The sequence below is a fragment of the Mustela putorius genome, unplaced genomic scaffold (assembly GCF_011764305.1).
Source record: "Mustela putorius furo isolate JIRA1106 unplaced genomic scaffold, ASM1176430v1.1 tig00003863_pilon_pilon_pilon, whole genome shotgun sequence".
In the NCBI taxonomy this organism is placed as follows: domain Eukaryota; kingdom Metazoa; phylum Chordata; class Mammalia; order Carnivora; family Mustelidae; genus Mustela; species Mustela putorius.
This window is the reverse complement of record NW_025422015.1, coordinates 27,353,362-27,372,694: the sequence shown is the minus strand read 5'-3', so window position 1 is coordinate 27,372,694 and position 19,333 is coordinate 27,353,362. Positions and strand designations below refer to the sequence as shown.

Genomic DNA, 19,333 nt, shown 5'->3' with positions numbered 1-19,333 from the left:
TAGAGTTAGGAGAAACTTCATAAACTGGCCAAAGAAACTACCCCTGCAGGGAGGGCCCAATTTTAGTCAACTTAGACTGTGGAGTAACTTATACCACAAGGCACTGTGGAAAATAGAGCAATCATCAGGCAATGGATGGAGTCTGATTTATACTAACTTAATTCCAGATAAGGTACTGAAATGTTACTTTGATATTGCTCAATTACATTTTCCCATTTTTATGGTAATTTTGTTATACATATTACATTGATATATATTAAAAACCCAATGATAAATTGTGCATTAAGGAGGGCACTTGATGGAATGAACACTGAGTATTATAGGCAACTGATGAATCATTAAATTCTACCTCTGAAGCTAAGAATATGCTATATGTTAATTAAATTGAATTCAAATAAATTTTAAAAAATAAAAAGATTACTACTTCATGTAATGGTTTTCCACTAAAGAAGCTGAGAGAGAAGAGGAGAGCAAATACACATTTGTAGGTTTTATTATATGAACCTTTTTTTGTTTTGTTTTGGTTTTACCACTTCTGGCTGTCTCAACTTTTTTTTCCTCCATGGATTCCTTTGTTCTGTTTTTGTTAATATATTAAATTTTTGATGGTATAGACTCAACAATATCATTATATACATACCATAAAATTTCTTTCAAGATAAATGAATAGGGTGCCTGGGTGGCTCAGTGGGTTAAGCTGCTGCCTTCGGCTCAGGTCATGATCCCAGGGTCCTGGGATCGAGTCCCACATTGGGCTCTCTGCTCAGCGGGGAGTCTGCTTTCCTCTCTCTCTCTCTGCCTACCTCTCTGTCTACTTGTGATCTCTCTCTGTCAAATAAATAAATTAAATCTTTAAAAAAAAAAAAAAGAGAAATGAATAGAGGAGAAAGTGGACATTTTCTTACATAACCACAATGCTGTGTACCTAAGAAAATTAACAGTAATTCCTTAGTATCATCCAGCCCCTAATCCTTAAATAGATTTCCACGATTGCTAAGAAGGTTTTTTAGTTAAGAAAGAATATATTTAGAATCATGAGAGGGTGAAAGTAAGGTAGCTTTTCCTTTTCATTCCAGGAAAGGACCCACTTCTGTCTGCCTATGGCCATTGCCCTTCTGTCCTGTTTTAAGCACATGCTTTTTAAAGTAGATGCCTGTCTCAGTTGTATTTTAGTTTTTTTACTGAAAGATCACCAGGAGAAGGAAATGGATTTTTGATGTTTTTGTTAGTGTTTTGTTTTTATTTGTTCTTAGCAGCTGTAGAGAAGGGTTTAGTAGCAGGAAGTATGAAGAACTTAGTTAGAAAGAGTTTAGAAACTTTTCCCCTACCTAATTTTTAGTATTTCAAGTTGCCAGAAACTAAGTGTAACTGGTGAAGAAGAGAGAGATTCTACCATGGTGATAATCCAATTAAAATAATTTTCAAAAGGGGCGCCTGGGTGGCCCAGTGGGTTAAGCCTCTGCCTTTGGCTCAGGTCATGATCCCAGGGTCTTGGGATCAAGCCTTGAATAGGGCTCTCTGCTCGGCATGGAGCCTGCTTCCCCCTCTTTCTCTGCCTGCCTCCTTGCCTACTTGTGACCTCTGTCTGTTAAATAAATAAATCTTTTAAAAAAATAAAATAATTTTCAAAAGCTACGACATGTTTCAGATAACCTCCATTTAAGGCAGTGTTTCTCCAGTGGGTTCCTGAAGTAGGAGGTGTATGGGAATCACTTAGGGATGTTTTCAAAATATATATGTTCACTCTTTCCAGTCTTACCCTTTGCAAGCACTGGTCAGGATCTGAGCAGGAAGACAGGAAACAAGGACAGTGAGAAAACAAAACAAAACAAAACAAAAAGCAGAAAAATTACTGGTTCAAATACAACTAAATCATCCTGAAAGTCCATAGTCTTATGGCATTTTTATTTTTTCTTAAAAGCCATCTTAAGCCAAGAGATGTTAGATCAGTCATGTTAAGACACAATCCTTTTTTTTTTTTTAAGATTTTATTTATTTATTTGACAGAGATCACAAATAGGCAGAGAGAGAGAGAGAGGATAGCAGGCTCCCCACTGAGCAGAGAGCCCAATGTGGGGCTTGATCCCAGGACCCTGAGATCATGACCTGAGCTGAAGGGAGAGGCTTAACCCACTGATCCACCCAGGTGCCCCAAGGACACAATCTTAATAAGCATATTGCCAACTCATTTTTATAAATTGAAAGAAAAATGTATTTTCTCTGGGGAAATGACTGGCCATGAATGCACTTATAAAACACACAGGACACATGATTTTGTTCTTTCAACCACTCACTTCTGTGTGCAAGGTATATCTTACTGTTTAATGTTCCTAGTATGTCATCTGTATTCACAAGAGGAAATCTGACCCCATAGGGATCTTCAGAAATGTTTTAAAATTGGAACAATTGCTGGCCTTTGACAAATACATTCTCTGAGCCACTTGAGTTCCAATTAGGAATAAGGATATTTTATTTGTTTGTTGGTTGTCTTTTTAACTTAAGAGCTCTAATTTAGTAATGGTCTTTGCTGAAAGAGGTTTAATGATAACTCAGAACAGGATTGTGTTGGAGTATTTCAGAAAGCCATTCTTTGGGAGGTTTGGTTTGAAAAAAGATGTTTCTGTTTTCTTTTGACAGATTTTTGGAGCATATGCAACTCATCCTTTCAAGTTCAGTGACCACTATTATGGCACAGGCGAAACGTTTCTGTACACATTTAGCCCCAATTTCAAGGTACCTAAATGGGAGGAATACCCACTGTATTATAACAGAAATACCCACTGTTATGTTGTCAGGATCATGGGGGGGGTTGGAGTTGGGGGACGGCACTGGAGCAGCAGCTGTCACACTACCTTATCTGGACGCACGCAAGGCTGGATCTGTTCTTCATGGCTATAGCACACGGACTGCTTTGAGGGTCCCTCCCTGGGCCTTGCAAACTGCTCTTTCACGTGCTCTGGGATCTAGGGAGGGATGATAGCAGGTCAGAGCCAACATGTGCTTGAAGAGGTCTTTCCTACTTTACAACTCCTTTGAAGATCTGGCAATCTGGAGCTTCCTCAGTCAAGGGCTAGTTTCCTTCCACACAGACGTACTATCCCAGTAATTCCCTCTTCCCTGATTCTCCAGATTGAAATGTCTGTTCTCTGTCTTGTGTTTGTATCCTTAGGTCTTTAAGTGGAGTGGAGAAAACTCATACTTTATCAATGGAGACATAAGCTCTTTGGAACTTGGTGGTGGAGGGTAAGGTTTTTGTTATTGTTATTAATTCACTGCCTGACCTGTGAGAGTTTGTTTTAACCGGGGTAACCAATACCTTGTGTCAGGTGATTTCAGTTAGGCCATCTCCTTCATTAGGACAGTGGCCCAATGCATGAACCTCAGAGTCAAAGATAAAATGATTTATTTATGTGTCTAAATGAGGGACTGTTATCAGTTGTCTTTTAGGAAAGATGGGTCATTTAAATGTAATAAAGGAAACGTATTGTTTTCCAAGCAGTTTAGGGTTTTGTCTGTTGGTAGCATAAAGGAAACAAGTTGGGGGGAGGAAGGGCAGAAAGTGTGTCACGTGAGACTGAAGTGTTTTCACCTTTTGGTATTTGTGATTATTTCAGCGGACGGTTTGGTTTATGGCTAGATGCTGACTTATACCATGGACGGAGCAACTCTTGCAGCACTTTCAATAATGATATCCTTTCCAAAAAGGAAGACTTCATAGTTCAGGACCTTGAGGTATGGACATTCGAGTGAAACTCACTCAGACTGCCTTAAAATACCACATGATAAAGATCGGGTTCCATCAGCCCTCCTAAAGCTGGCTGGAAGACAGACCCTGGCCCTCACGGCCACGTCCATACTGCTTTCTTTCTGCCCTCGTCTTGGAGCATGGCCACACCGCAGAGGGATTCTCAAAGGGACATGTGGAAGGCAGACAACGAAGAAAGAGAGTTGAAGTCCGGGTTGTTGAAAGACTTTGTACTCCCATTTCCTTCACATCCATACAGCGAGGAATCAGAATATTTATAGATGTATGAGTTGAATGCAATTTTTATTTTTGGTAACTGTGAAAAAAAAAGATACTGTGGAAATACATACATGCCTTGTGTATTTATCAACATAATTTTCATTACCAAAATGTACAGCATACTATTGTTTGCCATGGAAAAGATTAGTCTCATTTAGAAAAATTGAAAGTGCTTGGCACTTAAAGGGAATATATGATTTTTTAAAAAATTGTCTTATTTATTATTTCTAGTATATTGTCGAAATGTGTTGGCAGTTTTTTCTTTTAATGTGCAAATCTTGGAATAAAGAAATGTATACATTTTGTGCTATGTTTTGGCAACAAACCCATTTGATTTATATAGTTTTATATTGAATTTTTTTTTTTTGCCCTGATTGTTTAGGGTGATAGGTCTTAAGCAGCATATGTATATGCATAATTCTGAAATTTAAAAACTCATTACCAATGTTTATATTGATTTGACTATTATAGGCCAGCCTTCCATTTAGTCATTAAAAAGGTACATTTTTACTTACTCTGATCATAATTGTGTGAAGAAGCAGCAGCAGCAGCAGCCATTTCTCACAGTCATAAGTTGGTATTTACAGAAATGGGTACCTTTCTGAATCTAGACTTAGAACAATCCCTGCTTTTGAAAAGAAAATGTTTTGTTTCCTACAAGATCATGTGTATTGATAACAAAAACTTTATTTTCGTAGTGTGTTGTGCATAATTTCCCCCAGCTTCTTAAATTAATGAATATGCCTCTGTTTTAAAAGAAACTGAATGTTTTAATTTCTGCATATTTTATATCAAATGAAAAATGTCAAATTAGCCCAATTGTCTTGGTTTCTAGACTCATTTGAGAAAAAGCAATGCAAAGAAGTACATTCATACCAAAATTGGAATTTAAAAAACTCTATTTTTTAACAACCCATTTTCATATCATAAAATACTCTTTGTTAAAAATTATTTTAAAAACCTTGTTAAAAATTAAACAATATTATCGATTGCCAAACTTTTATGAAAGCCAAAGACTGCTAATGGAAAAAGTTTTCAAATAATAGCCAAAGCTGAGAAGTAGTCTGTCATAAATTATATTTCCAGTGATCTCTGAAAGGAAAAATTAAAAACAAGTAGCATTTATATATCTGCATTTAAAAAAAATAAAACCATCTTTATAGAATGTTAGCCTTAAGCTGGCAGAAAATTTCCTTTAAATTTTTCTCTTATGTTTGGATATTTATGAAAGAGAACAAATTACCAAGTGGCCTCCTGTCAGATCAGCAACTCATTCACCCTACTCACATTCCATGCAAGTTTAAATGAATTCTGTTAAATCTTAAATATGTTATCTGGGTGTGCTTTCACCCAAGTTCTCCTATTGAGAACTCTGGATTAACAACATATTGACAGTTTAACCTTAATCTGCTTGTTAAATGATGTGTTGGTGTGAGATATCAGGAATGTCTCATGATGATCAAGGTTAGCATTTATGCCATTTGCAACCATAGGCTATTAACGAACAAAATGGTCATTTTGCATATAGTCCACTCCTACCTAGTTTAGTCCATGATACTATACTTGTGAGAGCATATCCAGATGCTGTGTTCTCTATTTAAAGCAGTATTGTCCAATCAGAAATGTGTGGCCCTTCATTTATGGATATTGAGTATATGTAATGCAGTGCTAGCCCAGTATTTTCAATAAAGGAATTTATGCATCCAGTGTGATTTCTTTCCCGAGGATTAATTCAACAGGTATTTATTGGATTTATTGGATGCTAGAGGTTCTCCATGTGTGAGAGGATGATGAAATATCCAAAATTAAACAAGGTCCAGTGCTCATGTTTTTATTGCTGCCTTGGAAAGCCCCTTTTTGTTCCCATTAGCCTCCCTCTTGTTCTCTAATCAGTTCATTAAAACTCCTGTTAGCTCTTGAGCCAGTTTCTCTGTTCTTAATCCTTCTAGATGTTCTTTGAATAGTGACCCTCTCTTTTTAACATCTCTTTTGATCTACTTCCTAGTATCCATGAAGGATCTTATCCTCTCATTAGTTTTTCTGATCCCAGGCATCCTGTCTTCTAGCCCTAAAGACGAAGACCTCAGTCTTCACTGCTTCTCAATTCCTCAGTTTATGAGTCTACATTAAAACACTAGAGTGGGAGGGGGCAACCTAATGGCTCACTAGACTCTGTTGAAAATGATTTAGATATATCCCCATGCTATGAGTCACCAGGGACATCCTGATGAGCATGAGAAGTATTATTGCCCTTCATTTGATGTTCTTTTCTTTAATTACTTATAAACTTCTAAAGGCATGTGAAACAAGACTAGTAAAAGGAGGAAACCCTAACCTCAGAGCATCACATCCTCTCCTCCTACCTCCTTGCCTGTGACTGTTATCCACAGTGATCCCCTAACAGAAGTGTCTTTACTAAGAAAATTAGGCTTTCCAATTCACTCCAAAAACTAAAATTCACTCCAATTCACTGCTTGCCTATTTCAAATCTAGTGATTCAGAATAAAAAGTAGATAGGGCCTCCTTGGTGTGGTCAGTCAAACCACCAAAATGGTGTTTCTTGATAGAATCTCTTTGAGGACCTATTGTTTATTTTTCTAGGTCAGTGCTGCTCCATGGAACATTCTATGATGATGGAAATTTCCATGACTTTTTCACTATCCCTTATACTAGCTATTAGCTACCATACTAGTGTTGAACACTTGAAATGTGACTTGAGTGACTGCCGACCTGAAATTTTAATTTTCATTTAAATTTAGCCAAATGCAGCCAGCCCCTGCCATCGTGAACAGCCCAGCTCTAGATCAAGATTTGGCACAGCCAAATCGTTCTTCCATCAGCTATAAACTCAGGCTATTATTCCTCCACCACAAGAGAACGTTGAGTTCTGAGTACTTTTATTTATCTCTGCCATTATCCACACAACGTGGCACCACCTAAAGTAACAGTGTGTGTCTTACTGTTTTAGGTAAGTGACCAGAGGACTGAGTTGTCTGAATCTTTCCAAGCTGAAAAGTTGAATCTCTACAGGATTATTGATCTCCATTATTAACCAAAGATAAGGAAAACCTCTTCCAGGCCTTGGTTCAAATTAGGATTTTCTGCCTTGGCCATTAGCATGTGTTTTGTTCCTGCACTGGACATTCTGCTGCTCATGGTAGCCCCGTAGGATGCCACATCCCTCATCAGACATCCATCCAAAATGCATAATGAACCACAGGAAGGAAAAACAATTTATTGTTTACACAGAACTGTATATCCAGATTCTGAATCATCAAAGAATAATGAACCACCAAGAATGCCCCAAATAGTTATACTTGGTGACCAATCTTCTTTACTAAGCTTGTCAACTGGGATGCCCACTAGCTATGCGCACACTGAGAGAACCTGCTTGCATATGGACAAAGTTTTCAATATCAACCTGTTAGAATGAAGGATGATCAAAAAGCACTGAAGACCCCTGGATAATCTTAGTGTCCTATGTACACATCAACAAGGGCCCATCATTTGATCAACCACTTCACCTCTAGGGTTACAAAAAGTAACTGATTTAGCTTCTTAACCTAACCCTTGAGGAAAACATTAAACAGGAAACACCAACAAGAACCACACTCATGTTCAATAAACTTGGATGATAAGGCATGTTTTCTCATGTCTCCACAGCTAAAAAAAAAAACCCTCCTTACCTTGACATACTCTGGAAACACTGGAATTCAGCGGAACAATTCAGCTTTGAATCCCTACAACAATCCTTCTTGATTTCATCTCACTCGTGAGCTGATGGGTCAATGATATTTTTACCTAACAGCTGACTGAGATCAGCTTTTTCATCTTTCAAGACTCGAGTTAATAGTAAGAATCTTTCTTCAAAGACATGCTGTGTTGAGGTGTTGTGTCAACCTTGGGAGTTGTTAAAAGGCCCCATTATTACTTCATACTCAATAAGGCCTAGTCGTGTTCTCTTGCAGCATCTTGTTTCCCTATTAGGTTCTCCAAAGGGTCAGAAAAGTGGATAGGTTTGACCTGGAGTCCATGAAGAAGAGTTGGGGGCATGTAGCATGGGTCATATCAGATTACCCAGGTAGAACTCAGAGCTTCTAAACATTTCAAAAGGCAGCTGGCATAGTGCCCAAGGCGTGAACATTCTGGGTTTGAATCTTTGCTTTAGAGCTTACTATGTGAACTTGGTTAAGTAATGTAACTTCCATGTGCTTCACTTTCCTTATCTACTAAGTGAGAATAATAATAATGACCACCCAGGATTGTATGATGATTAGAGCACTTACAGGAGTGCTGAGCATGAAGTAAGCACTACTAAACAAGAAAGGAATTCCTCCCCTTCAAATGGAGAAAACTAATAATGTGAGAGTTGCAAAGGAAACTTCATTTTCTAAGACAGCAACTCATTTAGTTATAAAAACTATTTTCAGACACACTGCAATAGTTCCCATTTCCTCTTTAGATATTTTTACTAAGGATTTGTTTCCTTTCTTAATTACAAAAATAATACATGTTGATGGTAACATTTTCAGTAATTCAGTAATTCAGCAATTTCAGCAATTCAGTAAAAGGCAAACATTTTCCTCCCTATATTCTCAGATAACAACCATCAAACTTCCCTGGGTTTCCTTCTAGAGCATTTATATACACATATACTTATTTATAAATTCTTAATATGAATAGAAGCATACTGTATATACCATTCTTTAGTTGTCTTTTTAACAATATACTGTGGACAACATTTTTTTTAAAGATTTTATTTATTTATTTGACAGACAGAGATCACATATAGGCAGAGAGGCAGGCAGAGAGAGAGAGAGAGGAGGAAGCAGGCTCCCTGTAGAGCACAGAGCCCAATGTAGGGCTCGATCCCAGGACCCTGGGATCATGACCTGAGCCGAAGGCAGAGGCTTTAACCCACTGAGCCACCCAGGCGCCCCTGGACAACATTTTATAACAGTATATTCAGATTTATCTCATTCTTCATTGCATGGGTCTATCATTGTTAAATGGTTCTTCATTAATAGAACTTCTTTTGGCTATTAAAAAGTTCTGAGTAACATCCCTGTATATAGAACTTGGTGCATTTATGAATGATATATTTTTGAGATAATTTTTAGCAGTGAGTCAGAGTTACATACATTCTATTTAAAAGGATACTAATTATTCCTGTATAGAAGTTATGCTAACTTGGTTACACCAACTGTGTATGAGTATGCCAGTTCCCTTATATCCTGACCAACACTAGTTAGAGATTATGGCCATCTCTTTTTAATCTTTGCTAAAAGGGTATCTTTTTTTCATTTTCATTTTTAAGCATCAATGATGTTGAAAACTTCCCACAGATTGGCTATTTTTGTGTCTTTCTTCCTGAATGTTCTATCCAAGTCCTTCGTATTTTTTTCTATTTTCATCATCTTACTTATTTTTTATAGTACATAATTAGTTTTTGATATAATGTTCAATGATTCATTAGTTCGGTATATCACCCAGTGCTCATCATATTATGTGCCCTCTTTAATGCCCCTCAACCAATTACCCCATCCCCCCCCACCTGCCTTTTTGCAACCCTCAGTTTGTTTCCCAGAGTCAAGAGTCTCATATGGTTTGTCTCCCTCTCTGATTTCTTCCCATTCAGTTCCCCCCCACACACACACACACACTTACTGTCCTCTGCACTATTCCTTACGCTAGTGAAATCATGTGATACTTGCATTTCCCTGATTGGCTTATTTCACTTAGCGTTATAGCCTCCAGTTCCATCCATGTCCATACAAATCACCTTATGGGTTTGTAAGCATTCTTTGTATATGCAGCCACAAACTTGCAAGTATGGTTCTTAAGGTTGTGGTGCAGAAAGGAATGGTCCTTCCTCTAGCTGCTCAAGTTCTTCCTCTGGCTGCTCAAGTCTTAGGGGAATAAATGAAGGATGACTGGAGAAGAGATTTCGGGGATGTGGTGGTGGTGGTGGCATGTGTAGCCGACCTTGGAGAAAGAATGCCTTCATTTTCAGATCTCTCAGTTATTAATTTAGGCTCAAGTCATGATCTCAGGGTTGTGAGATCGAGCCTTACCTCAGGCTCCAGACTTAGTGAGGGGGTCTGCTTGAGATTCTCTCTCTTTCTCTCTGCCCCTCCCTCTGCTCTCCTCTGTGTGCATGCTCTGCTCTCTTATTCTCTCTCTCCCTCAAGTAAATAAATCTTAAAAAAAAAAAATTCCTCTGGTGAATGTATCACTATACCACTATTTATCCATTCTCCTGTCAGTGGATGTGCTTTTTATTTTGTTTTGGTAACAAAACACTCACTGGATGGAACTACTGGCCCCTCCAGCATGTGACTATTTGGCTTGACAACATACCCCACAATGTTTCACAAAGCAACTGTATCATTTATATGCCCGTCCTAAGAATACCTTGTTCAACATCTTATATTAACTTTCTTCATTTCTGCCATTTTCAATAGTGTGCACATTTATTTCATTGTAGTTCTTTTTTTTTTTTTAAGATTTTATTTATTTATTTGACAGACAGAGATCACAAGTAGGCAGAGAGTCAGGCAGAGAGAGAGGAGGAAGCAGGCTCCCTGCTGAGCAGAGAACTTGATGCGGGACTTGATCCCAGGATTCTGGGATCATGACCTGAGCCGAGGGCAGAGGCTTTAACCCACTGAGCCACCCAGGCGCCCTATTTCATTGTAGTTCTAATTATGTTTCCCTGACTAATAATGAGGATGAGCATCTTTTAATAAGTTTCTTGCTCATTCATGTTTTCTCTCTTGGGAGATGTCTGTTTAATGCCTGTTTCTTCTAGTTTGTCTTCTGGGAAGTGGTCACCTGAAATCTTTGCCATTCCTGCCTTACAAATAACAGACATAAGTCAGCATGCTAATCCTCTCTACTTCTGATGAGGAGGACAAATAATTAATATGATGAAATCTGAGGTTCCCAGGTCCTATATGGGTATTTTCTCAAAAGTCTCCCTGCAACAGGGAATATCTAGGGAAGGGGTGAAAAAGGAGGAAGTCTGTTAGATTGTGATTACGTGGCAGATCTGGGCATGTGTTGGCGCTTATTAATTTGGTTTTGTGATTTTTAAAGAAGATTGTATTTATTTATATGACGGGGGAGAGCACAAATGGTGAGCGGCAGGCAGAGGGAGAGAAGCAGGCTCTCTCTGAGCAGGGAGACCAACATGGGGCTCAATCCCAGGACTCTGGGATTATACCTGAGCCAAAGGCAGACACTTAAACCAACTGAGCCACCCAGGCACCCCTGTGATTTTTTTTTTTTTTTAAGAAACATCAACAAGCAGTTTGATTATAACAATAGTAAATATTTATTGAGTGCTTATGAGTCAGGTACTATTCTAAGCACTTTACATATATTATCTCAATTAATCTTCATGATAATTTATGATGGTCAGGAGACAGATACTACTATGACTATGTCTCAACTGAGGAAATGTAAACCTTGAAAGATTAATGACTTGTCCCAGATAGAATTACTAAATGACAGAAATAGACTTCAAATGGCAGAAAAGGCTTCCCTAGCACATTCAGCCTTTAACCATTCAGATAACCACAGGACTTGGCTGGGATAATAGCAAAGATGGAGGGAGAGCATGGTGGGTGCCCAGAAGCTATTCAGGGTACTGATGGCCCTTTGGGGTCTATTCTGGGCAGGGATAGATGTTGAAGATGGTAGGGCAACTGAAGGAATTGAAGAAAGGTCAAGAACAGAAATTACTGAGAAGTCAGGAGAATCTCAAAGTTGCTGGGACAGTGTTTCCAGAGGTGTGAAGAGTTACTAAAGTCACCTAGAGTTTCTAGGTTTTAAGAGCATCTGGGTAAATGTAAAGTTAGGGTTTTGCCAGCTGTGTTAAGGAGGAATGGAATCCAGGTGCTGGAAGAGCTGAGTCATGGACGTGCAGGTTGAGATTACAGTGGGAGTTTGGCACCATTTGTGGCCCAGGTGCTAAAGCTTTCTATGAATCCAGGCAAGTGACCTAGAGTTGGTGGACAATGATGACTATGCTTCGTGCTACGGCATGAGACTCAAAAGGCGGCAGAGTGTGCAGGAGTTGCATACAGATAGGCATGGAATCACCTCGAACTGGCAGTTAGAGGCTGGAAGAATACCAACACTCCTTTCAAATCTCTCTCAGCATGTTGAAAGGCAGGGAGAAAAAGCAATTTTTTTTTGTCAAGGCTCAAGGGAAGTTATGTCTTTGGGGGGAATGCCAGATTTCATTTAAGGCAATAAAGAGAAGGTATGGTTCTCTGAGGACACTGAGGATACAGAATGCTTACAGTGAAACGGTGGTTTGTTCAATGGAAATTTTCAAAGAGGCTGGTAGTGGAAAGAAGCTGGGGGAAAAGAAGCATAGGTAATTTGTGTATGAATAAAGAGTTTGAGGGTAACTAATAAGAACAAGAATGAATGGTATAGATGAGTTTTTTTGTTTTTTGTTTTTTTACCTTGAAGTTCTAAAGAAATGCAGGTCTGAATTTGTCTTAAAATTAAGTTCAAGATGGAGGGGGTGTACTGATTTACACAGCTGCTGTCTTCTGTCGATTTGGGGGGACAGAATGTGCCTCTGATGCTACTAAAAGGGCTGCAGGATGCCCCCCTCTATCAACCACCAATTATATGATCCTGAGTAGGTTGATTCCTCTTCTGTGTCCCATGTTATACATTTCTAAAACAGGCACAGGAATATCTTCCTGAGTTGTCAGAGAATCAAATTAATGTTGGTTTAAGAAAGTGTCTTTGAAAATGGGGTGTAAATGGTAGGTTTAAGAAAGTGTCTTCAGACTGGGGTGCCGGGGTGGCTCAGTCAGTTAGGCGTCTGCCTTCTGCTCAGGTCATGGTCCCATGATCCAGGGACCATGTAGGATGGGTCCCTACATCTGAGCAGGAAGCCTGCTTCTGCTTCTCCCTCTCCTCCTCCCCACTCATGCTCTCTCTTGTTCTGCTCTCTCTCTTTCTCTCAAATAAATAAAATCTTAAAAAAAAAAAATAAAATGCCAGATGAAGGTAAGTTAGTACTGTTATGATGTTAATTATATCAAACTGTGTTTATACTGAATTCTTCACCAGAAATACAAAGTCCAAGTGTAGCCTTTTTCCTGATAAAAGTAAGAATTACTATTAACAATTTGAAGACATAGCTTTCAGGAAAACATTATGGAAAAAAAACCCCAGAAATGTCTGTATTATATTCTGTACATAAAATAATTCATCAGGAAAATAGCTGGAAGCAAAAGTCATTATGCGAGATTTTTTTTCTCTTTTGTCATTCTTTCCATTACAAATGATTTACACAGTTTCCACTTCAGAACAACAGTTCGGAACTTTCCTTAAAGTCTTTTAGCAAAGCTCAATAGCCACAAGTTGGGACTCTGGGCCACTTGCAAATATATATTCAAAGAATGTTTTAAGTAAGACAGCTTCATAGTCAAGCTAGAAATTTCTCTCCTTTCCCACATACAAGCACTCTTCCCTCTCCCTTCCTTTGCCTAAACATTTCACTCATTCTAACAGGTGGAGGCCAATACACATGCAATATTTAGTACCAGGCAATAGTCATTTTAGCCTGTATTTCCTTTTATACTGTTGTTCTTAAGAAAGGAGAAATATGTTCATGCTTGTCTTTTACCTTCAGAAAAATCCAACATTCTTGAGACTGGTGAAAGAACAAAAAGTTACTTCCATTTACAAAATAGAAGTCATGAAAGGTCTTTGTATTTATGTTTAGGAAATTTCTATTTAGGATGTGGAAAAGGGTGCCTACTGTGGAGATGATACTTTATGAGATTAAGATATATCCCTCCATACAATTTCCATATTTCAGTGAAAAATGAAAAGAAACACTACACTGTATCAGACACATAGATGTAGCAGTTCTATAGCCCATCTCTGCCAGAAATACCAAGAAATTTGCTGAAAATGTCCTATATCTTCTGACCTCGGGGTTGAACATCTCAAAAATTTTTGGAATGAGATGTTGTGAAACACAGAATGATTAAAGGAAATGAAGTTCATCTGGAATCCTGAATTTTAAAAAAATATGTGAGGATGCTTTTCTTTTGACAAAAGTAATATATTTTCATTGTTGAAGATGTAAAATATACACCAACAAAATTAAGGAAAAGCATCAAGCCATCATTTATCCATCCAGAGATCACAGTGCAAATATATTGGTATATATATATCTCTTCAGCATCTTCTTACAAATCCTTATGTATATATAACAAATGTGGACTCACACTAGACATAACATTGTGTAAGCTACTGAACAGACGTGAGTGTCAAAGGACCGTGGTGAGGAGCACAGTTTCCCAACAGGGGTGTCAGCTCTGTCACTGACTAATGGGATGGCACAGGGCAAGTTTCTTAATCACTCTGCCAATGGGAATGGAGGTTCTGAGCAGTGAAGTCACAGAATCTAGAGCTGGAAGGATTAGAATGCCATCAGCCAAGGTCAGAAGTCTGTGAGTAAGAGGTTTGTATTGGGGAGAGCAGCAGTTCAAGCTACTAAACACCTGAGTGGAAATATCCAATATGCAGTTGGATTCTGACTTGGAGAAAAGTATGAATAAATTTAGAAACGGGGGCATCTGGGTGGCTCAGTCATTAGGCATCTGCCTTCAGCTCAGGTCATGATCCCAGGAATCTGGGATCAAGCCCCACATAAGGCTCCTTGCTCAGTGGGGAACCTGCTTCTCCCTCTCCCTCTGTCTGCTGTTCTCCCTGCTTATGTTCTGTCAAATGAATAAGTAAAATCTTAAAAAAAAAAAATAAAGCTAGAAATGTGGGAGTCATGGTGTATAGATATTTTAAGCTTTGAGACTGGATAAAATCAAGGAAGTGAATATAGATTGAGAAGAAGAGCAAGGAGTAAACCCTGGGGCACTCCATCCAACACGAGGAGTTCAGAAAAGATGTACAAGGAAAAAGAATTTAAAATGTACAGGTACGGGTGCCTGGGTGGCTCAGTTTGTTGAGTCCAACTCTGGATTTTGACTCCGGTCACGATTTCAGGGTTGTGAGATCAAGCCTTGAGTTGGGCCCCAGGCTCTCCCTCTCCCGGGCCTCCCTCCCTCTGTTAAAACATGTGATAAAAGTAGAGTTAATTGGTGGAGAAAGGATGGTGAGTTACTGTCACTTCCTCAGACTGCAAAGAATGGAGACACCCGAGTGGATGACCTTAAATGATGTGTATTGACTTTGAGTTGGCAATAACCACTCTGCTCCTGTGCTCAGACATTCCAGCACCTCTGCCTCTCTGATCTTTATACGTAACTGTAGTCTCTGGCATTCTTTCAGTACTTTCTTTTTCCTGTGAATACTCTGGACTCTTCATACTTGCTCCCTTTATTTCACTTACTACCCTTCTCTCTCAAACCCACTAGAATAAGGATTCTTCTCCAACATAGCAGTAAAACTGCTTCTCTCCACTTTACCAAAAAGCTCCACTCAATTCCCGGTCCTCTTGGCATCCCATCAGCAGGTTCTGACAGAGCTCGTTGTTCCCTCCTCCTCCTCCAAGACCATCTTTGCTTTCCATCCAGCACATCACTTTCTCCTGGGGCCACTTTCTCTCAGGCATGTTTGGCCTGTCCTCACATCTCTAAGCTTTCTAAAGCTCACTAAGCTTTCTAAAAGCCTCGTTTCCCTAGCTCAGTCCTTTGAAATTTTCTCTTTGCTTATACTTACTCCTTTGGTGATATTTTTTTAACTTCAGGAATGTAAACACTACATGCTAAAGATTCTAAAATTCATACATGTAGCCTGGACTTCTCTCTTGAATTTAAGGCTCATGTATCTAGTCACCTAATGATATTGCCACTTCAATGTCAAATAGGTTTCTGCAGTGCACTGTATTATTGTTCCAAAGTTTTTGCCTTTTCCAGTCCTAGATATTTAACCCTGGTCTGCTGATGTCAGAGTTGGCTGTGTGACTTGCTGTGATCAAGACATAGGAGCAGAAGTGACTTGTGCTAGTTCTGAGAAGCCATCAGGGCCATCATGAGGCTCCATTGACTCTGTCTTCCCTCTGTTCTGACACCATGACCATACCTGCTCCCTCACCTTGGGTCACGGGATGAGGTCCGCACAGCCAGAGCCAACATGCAACAGACACATGTGTCAATAAAAAATAAACCTTTGTTTTAAGGCATGAAACTTTTTGGAGTTGCTTACTGCAACAGACTTAGTCTAAAGAGACTGAGCTAGCATCTCAACTTAGTATACCCAGAACTGAATGCCTGGTCTTCCCTGCTCCCAAGCCTGCTCTTCCAGAGTTCTCCATTTTAGTAATCATGGGCTTCAACCTTCCAGTTTTCAGACTAAGAACCTCTGAGTTGTCCTTGATTACCCTTGGTATCTCATACTCCACATGTAGACACAGGGGATACTTTGAGGAACTAAAAACTGACAAAAATGATAAAAATTCCCAAGATTATGTTCAATGAGAATGAAATAGACAATAATAAAGAACCACAATACGTTAATGATGTGATATTTAAACACATATATAATAATATTACCACGTAACATTAAATATTTAAACATAAGCATCTAGAAGATAATAGGTGCAATAAAAACAAGGGAAAGGGAGAGCTCGGGGTGAGAATGAGGGGGTAGGTTGACAAGGTGGTCAGAATTGACTCCTCTGGGGAAGAAACATTTAAGCAAAGATGTAAAGGTGAGAGGAGAAATCTGCATGGCTAGTAATAGAAAGTGTATTCTAGGCAGAGGGACAACCAGTGTAGAGGCCCAGATGTGGGCACAAGCCTGGCTGGCATAAGCAACAAGGAGTCTGGTGTTGCTGGAGCAGAGTAAGCCATGGAAGTGGCGGTCGCTGATGTCAGAATGGAAGGAGGTGGGTAGGTGGTATACAGTGTCAAGACTTATGGGTCCTAATAGCGAAATCTTTTGGCTTTTGCTCTCAGTAAGACACAGAACCACTGGAGGATGTTGAACAGAGGAGAGATGTGATCTGATTTATATTTTTAAAGGATCATTCTGGCTGCTGTGTTAAGACTACATGGTAAAGGGAGAGGGAAGAAGCTGAAGGAGGAAGACTAGTTAGGTTACTGAATAATTCACATGAGAGGTGATGGTAGCTCAGTCAAGGCTGACAGTGGTGATGAGATCAGATTCTGGATGTACTTTAAATTTCCTGATGGATTGGATATGAAGAGTTAAGGGGAAGCATCAAATATGATCTCAAAATTTCTGTCCTCAGTAGATGGCAGAACAGAATTTTCCGTCAAGTAAGATGGTAGAAGGTTTGGGGAGGGGAAAAAGAGCTCTCCCCATAGCCTAGTTTCAGACATAATATCTGGTAGATACATGTAGAATTGGCAGCTTGGAGTTCAGGGAAGAGGTCTATCCTAGAGATTTAAATTTGGGAGTCATTGGCATATATGTGCTCAAAGCCACAAATTATGCGAGATTACCAAGAGAGCTGAAGAAAAGAATCTTACCACATATGTGTATCTTTCTGTATGTCAGGGCGAGAGATGAGTGGGGAAGCGAGGGGAGGAAGGAGAAGAGGAAATGGCTTTACAAACCCTCCCTCAGTCTGTGTTCGATTGGAGCACTGAAGCTGCTGAATTAATTAAAGTAAAACATCTGATCCCTTACATTGTTTTACATACCATCACTACCTATTGGAAATAATTGTTAACATTTGTCTAGAGTTTTGTGCCAGGTTGCCAGGCTTCAGTTCTCAAAATAATAAGTGCAGTAAGCATTGTTATTATCCTCATTTTATGGATGAAGAAACAGCCGTAACACAGAAAGATAAACACTTTAGCTCAAATCTTCACAGATGGTAAGCTGTAGAATTGTCTGACTCCAGAGCACGCCTGGAACAGGGCTGCTACTGGCCCATATGGTACCCTGGCAAAATCAGAAAACATTCCGTTTTGCAAGTAAAATGTAGTTTGTGTCACAAGACCCAAATGACGGTTTCCCAGAGGAGCTAACCAGAGGACCAATAGGTAACAGTTCTGCCTGTGTGTGCCACACAACTGCCTGGGCTTTTGCTTGATCCCACACCACTACTTCAGACAAGTTTTAAACAGTTTGTGTTGCTTCTCCCACTTCCATGATAGACAACGATATCAAATTCAAAGTTGGTGAAAGGGAAGCAAGTCTTTGAAAGTGCCAGACAAGTGAGGGACCAATCACAGGTGTCACTAGGAATGTAGTCAGGACAGGTACAACTTGTGCAAATGTGCACCAATATGTAGGTGAATGAATGGTCTCTAGAGTGTGTGCATGTGGTTACACATACTGATTGTGGGTTCTTGTAGGAGTTAGCTCTTCACTGCTCCAGAATTCTTAGGCCTGTCTGTGACTTTATGTATGGTAATGTTTATCTACAATGTAAATTAGCATATTCTTATTTATAGTGTTCTTCTACAGTGTGTGATCTGAACAGTCCCATGCATGCAGCAGCCTTATTCCTAATGATTCTTTTATTCATCAGACAGCTGTTGAGGATCTACCTACATGCAAAGCACTGTATGAGGCACTACAGTAGGTTCAAAGACACCCATTCTTTATCAAGGAATATGATTTCTAGTAAGAAATATATGCACATAAACAGTATAGAATACAAAGCATTAAGTTTTACAAGAGAAGTACTGAAAAACTACTCTGTGAATTCACAAGAGAAAGTACTTATTTCAGTTTGGTTAATTAAAAAAAAAATGTCATGAAGTAGAGAGCAGTTGAGGAGTGGTTTGGAAGGTGAATTTGGATGTGCAGAGTTAGAAACAAAGATATTTCAGAAGGAACAGCGTGGATTAAAAAAGTGACATGATGGGACGCCTGGGTGGCTCAGTTGGTTAAGCAGCTGCCTTCGGCTCAGGTCATGATCCCAGCGTCCTGGGATCGAGTCCCACATCGGGCTCCTTGCTCTGCAGGGAGCCTGCTTCTCCCTCTGCCTCTGCCTTCCACTCTGTCTGCCTGTGCTCGCTCTCACTCTCTCTCTGACAAAAAAAAAAAAAAAAAAAAAAAAAAAAAAACATGGTGTCTGTAGTACAGTGCACGGAAATAGTGGATAGTTAGGAAGGTAAAGTAACGTAGGGATTCTGAACCCTGCTTTGGATTCCCAACGGGGTGTGAAGCTATTATAGTGGTCCCCCACACCACTGGAAAACTGAAAGATGAATGAAAAAAGTCTTGAACACCTATGTACAACTACTTTAAAAATACATAAATGCTGGGGGCCTGGGTGGCTCAGTGGGTTAAAGCCTCTGCCTTCGGCTCAGATCATGATCCCAGGGTTCT

At 39.4% G+C, this 19,333-nt stretch overlaps 1 protein-coding gene across 9 annotated transcripts in view; it reads left to right on the top strand.

Moving 5' to 3' along the window:
- NCOA7 (nuclear receptor coactivator 7) overlaps positions 1-5,731 on the top strand; it is a 160,318-nt gene extending 154,587 nt beyond the window's left edge. For all 9 annotated transcript variants that reach the window (XM_004740133.3, XM_004740134.3, XM_004740132.3 and 6 more), the window contains 3 exons: positions 2,638-2,733; positions 3,170-3,243; positions 3,615-5,731. In XM_004740133.3, the coding sequence (XP_004740190.1) occupies positions 2,638-2,733; positions 3,170-3,243; positions 3,615-3,750 (306 nt within the window). In that variant the 3' untranslated portion in view covers positions 3,751-5,731. The remainder of the gene's footprint in view (positions 1-2,637; positions 2,734-3,169; positions 3,244-3,614) is intronic.
- Positions 5,732-19,333: the final 13,602 nt, after the last annotated feature.